This window comes from Bremia lactucae, linkage group LG14, assembly GCF_004359215.1.
Source record: "Bremia lactucae strain SF5 linkage group LG14, whole genome shotgun sequence".
NCBI classification, from domain to species: domain Eukaryota; phylum Oomycota; class Peronosporomycetes; order Peronosporales; family Peronosporaceae; genus Bremia; species Bremia lactucae.
Window position 1 is genome coordinate 1,459,044 of NC_090623.1, and position 6,000 is coordinate 1,465,043.

At 44.9% G+C, this 6,000-nt stretch overlaps 2 protein-coding genes across 2 annotated transcripts; one reads left to right on the forward strand and one right to left on the reverse strand.

Moving 5' to 3' along the window:
• Positions 1-2,068: 2,068 nt before the first annotated feature.
• On the forward strand, positions 2,069-4,585 carry CCR75_006020 (uncharacterized protein; the record flags this gene model as incomplete). The annotated part of the gene is made up of 1 exon (XM_067964093.1): positions 2,069-4,585. One exon carries the CDS (start codon positions 2,069-2,071, stop codon positions 4,583-4,585), a length of 2,517 nt encoding a protein of 838 aa, XP_067817116.1.
• A 26-nt stretch (positions 4,586-4,611) lies between these two features.
• CCR75_006019 (uncharacterized protein) lies at positions 4,612-5,232 on the reverse strand (the record flags this gene model as incomplete). Its single annotated transcript, XM_067964092.1, has 1 exon — positions 4,612-5,232. One exon carries the CDS (start codon positions 5,230-5,232, stop codon positions 4,612-4,614), a length of 621 nt encoding a protein of 206 aa, XP_067816637.1.
• Between the last annotated feature and the right edge of the window lie 768 nt (positions 5,233-6,000).

The window sequence follows — 6,000 nt, forward strand, 5'->3', positions numbered from 1 at the left end:
CTTTGATGGGAGTAAATTTTGAAGCCCACCATTCCTTCATCGTCGAGGAAGGTGCTAAGAGTCTGTGACGCAAGCTTGATTGTCGTTGGACAAAGGGCGGCAAAACAAAATTAAATGGTTAGCTGTTTCTGTTCCAACCTCAAAGAGGAATTAAGCGAATGTTGTCACTCGGTGTCAGCAGTATAATGGGTAACTATTTCAAAATAGTTAATTACTAAAATCCCAATTATAATGGGGTACAAATGTAGTCGCCGCCAGATATAAATCTGACGGCCAAAATATTTTTCAAATTAGCTAGGGTAAGGTTTTTAGATTTAAATTATTAAACAAGAGAGGCGCTAGTGAGCGCTCACTTTTCGCTATTGAGCGCGCACCCTAGCTTTTAGAATCCTGTATGTCTCTTTGATTGGTCAAAACGGTACTATAGTATACTTCTTAAGATTTCCGTCCTTAAATTCATCCCAAACTCTGCATGAGCAATACATAATCAATCAAAAAGCGCGTATTTACCACCTTCGATGATGTTCGCGCAGCTGTAGACGCGTGTATGAAGGACGGGGGCTTTGTTTTGTCGATTAAAACAAAGCGACGTGCAGGGAATAGGTAAGACGGTGACATTAAAGCTGTTGTTTCCAAATGCTCTTACGCGGTGAAGGCAAATAAGTTGGCACCTGGTGTTCAGGTAAGCGTGTCACTGCAATTCGTAGCAATGGGCGTGCCTTCTCTTGCCTCTTCGCCAGGCGAAAGGTAATGGAAGACGCAGGAAAGAACAGTCTAGACAGTGGAAGTAACAGTCAATATTCACAACCACGAGCCTTTCGCCGAGCCTTCTGCAACTTCTAGAAATCGTGCCGTGAATGCAGAACAGCAACAAGAGGTCATTCAGCTGTCTATCGCAGGGCTCAGACCCACGCGAATTGTTAGCACTCTGCTAAGGAAGGGTGTCACGATTACACCTCGCGACGTTAAGCATGTAAATGAATGAGAAATGCGGTGGAGTGAGTGATATCTGAGGAATCTTCAAACATCTATTTTCTGTTTATACATTACTCCACCTCGCTGTACAGCTGTATTTGGCGGAAGGTCTCAGGCCTTGAGTGGTTAATTTTCGTAAATGATGTTTGTCTAAGCCTACCATGAACGCTTTTTGGAATTTCCGGCCATTTTACTTACTGTAAATTTTCGCCGATTTGAAACCGCAGTTTATTATAGTACCGTTTTGACCAATCAAAGAGACGTACATGGTTCTATAGGGTGCGCGGACAATAGCGAAAAGTGAGCGCTCACTGGTGCTTCCCTTAAATAAAGTTCAGTTTCCCTTTTCATCTTAAAGCGTCTAGTGCCTTCCTTGGGCTTGCGCATTGGTCTGTGAGAGATAGAAGCCTTTTAAAGGTGCATACTCTCAAGCACTGAGTTGCCACTTGGTCCTTGAACTAGGATTCATTTAGCTATAATAGCTTGTACGACTTCCTTAGTGGTTAAACCCATTAAATCTTTAAAACTAAGAGACTCTGAGTCGACAAGGCTTCGTCTGCCACTAGTAGCGAGGTGTCTCCGCTACAATAATATTTCAGCTTATAGTTAGCTGGTGATGAAGTGAAATTTGTGTTTTCACCCTCCTTTTAATTAATATTTTTTTAAATTGATTGTCAATTAACATCCACAAATGATTATTATCATAAGATCCTTAATTGATAAATCAATTTAAATTTGGGCGCTCTTGATGGCTTCGTTTACAATGGCAATCGAGTCTAGGTTCTATTGGCCTGTCTTACACGCGCAAGGTGTGTTCTATCGCTGTATATACTACTGCTCAGCTGTAGAAATTTAGAACAAGAAGCAACTTAAATCTAAGATGGACGGGTTGCCGAGCAACGTGTCCATCAAGCGTGCTTGATAAAAAAAAAACGACTAAGGCTTTCGGTCAGCGTGTTGCATAATGATTCTTGACCACTTTGCGAATAGTGTGATCCACACTGTTTACGGACCCCGATTTATCCGTACCAAACCGTTAAGAATTAATTAATCAAGATCCGGATGCCGGTGCTGCGCGAAAACCTTGTAGTCAATGGGTCCCAGCATTGATCGTCGTGACAGAACACGGCGGCGCTCGCCCTCGCGCTCTCCTCGACATAATCGTCACAAGTCCTCTATAAAAGCCGCTAATTCCCCTTCCCATCAACGCTATCGTCGCCATGGTGCGCATGTTGTTGATGATAGTCCGAATCCACAGAACAAGAACCCTGCACAGTCCTCTTCGAGCCTCTCTTTGCCTGCTTTGGAGCATCGAGAGGCAATTTTAAAAGCTCTTGCCGATCATCAAGTCGTTGTCTGTATTGGTGAAACTGGATCTGGTAAAAGCACGCAACTTCCTCAATTTCTTCACGCCTGTGGAGCGTATACGGATCCCAAACTACCCAAGTGCATTGCTATCACTCAACCTCGTCGAGTCGCCACAGTCTCCGTAGCACAGAGAGTGGCACAAGAAATGAAGACAAGAGTGGGAGGCAATGGAATTGTGGGTTATGCTATTCGATTCGAGTCGCGCTGTAGTAACGAAACAAAGCTTAAATTTCTGACAGACGGAGTGTTAGTGCGTGAATGCCTAAGTGACCCGTTGCTTCAGAACTACAGTGTTGTGATGCTAGATGAAGCCCACGAGCGCAGTATACATACAGATATACTGCTTGGGTTATTGAAGCAAGTTATAAAGAGACGACCCGAGTTTCGGGTCTTGATTACATCCGCAACTTTGGATGCCGACAAATTCGCTATATTCTTTAAAAATCCGACCAGTATTGATGCAAAGATGGCTAAAAAAACGCAAAAAATCAAGGCAATATCGTGTCCCGTGATTCGAATCCCTGGACGGGTGTATCATGTCGATATATTCCACTCAAAACAGCGGCAAATCATGGGTCACAAAGGCCCGTTGTCGAACTATGTGCGTTCTGCAGTCGAAACGACTATTCAGGTCCATCGTGGGGAATCTCCGGGACATATTTTGGTATTTCTAACAGGAAGACGTGAAATTGAAGAGGCTTGTGCTGAAATTCGAGCTTTAAACCGAGAACAGGAAACACAAACGCATGAATTGGAGCTTCGAGTGCTGCCATTGTACGGTGCATTGTCCGAACGTCTACAGCGCGCAATATTTGATCCGGTTCCGATTAATCAAGTGCGCTTGGTCATCGTGGCGACCAATATTGCTGAGACGTCGGTAACGATTGATGGTGTGCGGTACGTCGTGGACTGTGGCTTTACGAAACAAAAAGTATACAATCCAGCCCAACAAATCGAGTCACTTATAGTGGTTCCAATTTCAAAAGTATCAGCCCAGCAGCGTGCTGGACGAGCAGGTCGAACGACCCCAGGAAAGTGTTTTCGGCTATATAACAAGACGTCGTACGATGAAATGGCTCAAGAAACCGTGCCTGAAATACAACGAACTAACTTGGCCAACACGGTGTTGTATCTCAAGTTGCTTGGCATCCAGGATGTGCTTGGATTTTCGTATTTGGATCCACCTGACGAAAACTCTCTCTTGGACGCATTAAAGCAGCTATACGTGCTCGGAGCCTTGGATGCTGCAACTGGCGACGTCACTTTACTTGGCAAACTTATGGCAGCTTTTCCGTTAGAGCCTAAGCTCTCGCGTGCCGTTGCCGAGTCGTTACGTTTGCAATGCAGTCAGGAAATGACGCAAGTAGTTGCAATGTTATCGATTGAAAACGTCTTACTTGAACCGCATGATTACTCTGGAAAGAAGCGGTTTCGAGAAGACAAGGAATGTGAGCAGAATTTCGACTGGGAAGAGCGCATCGCGGTATTGAAAGAACAGCGACTTATTCATGCCGACGGAGATCCGCTCTCGTACAGACTCTTGTACAAGGCATTTCAAGCAAAGTCTTTAAAGGTTCATGGCAACCGCAAGGAGCTCGAACGCTGGTGTAAAGATCACTACCTCCGACAACGGGCGCTGACATTGGCTGAGTCGATTGTCAAGCAACTCCGTGACATAATTCACTCGCTCCCTCGATGTGATATCGAGGCTTTTCAAGACTCACATATAAAGTCTCTTCGAGAGACTTCCCTTGATGATCGGCTTCGTCAATCCCTTTGTGCGGGATTTTTCATGAATGCCGCGCGTCGATGTACAATAGAAACGGTGTATCGATTACTACACCGCGACGAAAGTGACTCCTCCATGTCTCCTCTGGTACAATTTCATCCTCTCTCAGCCATGCGCTACTCTACTGCTCCTGAATTTTGCGTCTTCCAAGAACTTGTCCTTACCAGTAAGCCATTTATGCGTAACGCAGTAGCTGTCGAGCATCATTGGGTACTCCAATACAGCACGGACAAGCTTCACGTTTCTATTGCGCAACTTTATGCGCTTTGTGGACGAAAATCTATTGTCAATCGAAAAGAGACAGAACAAACGACAAGCGAGACGAAAGAAGTGGATTCAATTGATATTGCTAATTCACGTTGCAAAGTGACAACTGCTACCGTCAATGCAGCTCGTGCTCGCTACCTAGCACGCAAGAAAGGTCGATACGATTATCCCGATGTCGCACTTTAATAAAAATCTTTGATGATTCGATCAATTCAAGTCGGTACGATCGTTTTCGTCACGTGCAAGTCGCAAAGGAGACGTTTGAGTGTGTCGTTTTCACGCACTAATGCTCTCTCGATCTCAAAACTAGCCACTCGATATTCTTCGTACTTGTCCTCGGTTGTCTGCAACTCGTCGCTTTTCGCTTGCAGCTTTAAACGCAAAGTTTCGACCTTACTACTCCACTCGTGCCTACATTCGGCTGTTTGGACGTTACAGTCAACATGAAAACTATCTGGCATGTCAATTTGTTCATTTTCGTCGATAATGCTTTGATCCAGCAAATCAATTTCGTCCTTTATTGGGATCTCGACAACCCTCAACAGACGATTTAATACACTCTTATGCGTCTTTAATTGGGCTCTCAAAGCACAAAGTTGCAAATAAGCTTCTTTTCCTGGCTGTATGCCCTCCTTTGCCTTTTCTACCTCGTGCTGCAGAGAAACAATCTTTTCCTCGGCTTGCTCCAGTTTGTGCTCCAAGTCGATTTTTGTTGCTTCGAACCTACGTACGCATGAGTTAAGACGATCATTTTCTTGCTCGAGACGCCAAAGCTGCTGAATTGATTCATCATGAAGCTCCGGCCCAGTGACTTTAATCTGCTCGGGCTCCATGCTCGTGAGACAGGCTCGGACACTTTTAAACACGATTTGAAAAACCACAATTATTGTATATGAAAAAAAATATATATATTGCCTACGTAACTATTTCTGTCGCAATTACTGAATTATGCAATATCCCTGTGCCTCCGAGGCTTTCTTGACTTGGTTCAGACCCTGCTGTGTCTGTTGCATACTCTCGTGAACCTGCGTTTCAATTTCGTCAATAACTCCTTGTTGCTCGTGCACAATAGCAGCCAAGTCGCGAAAAATTTCATTTACTTGCGCGACACTCTGGTGAATTTTCGTAATGTCTTGCTCGCGCTCTTCAATAAGCGCCTCATTATGCGCAATTTCATTCTCAAGCTCCGCAAATTCAAATACTTGACCTTGGTGCTCAGCTACAATACAGCCACTTTGCTGTTGATCCTTCAGCGCCTGCTGCTGTTCCTGCTCACGGGCTGAAACTCGAAGCACAGCTGTCTCGAGTTGATTCGAAATGGTCTCAAAGTCTTTGCACAATTTTCGCTTAATCAGCGAATTCGCGGCATCGACAGGCACACACGAAAGAGCTTTGGCAATCTCTTCCTGTAGAAGACACGCATAGCGAATACGGTCGTGCAAATCCTCGTCGACAGAACCAGGTGCAGTAGACGCGCGTTTTATGGCAAGCACCTGGCGCTGAAATTGCTCGAGTTTTAATGTCGCATTCTCGACTACCTGACGTCCGTGAGCCGATGGCAAGGAAAGGGACCCGTTAAAAGACACGTTGCGGTTCGCGAC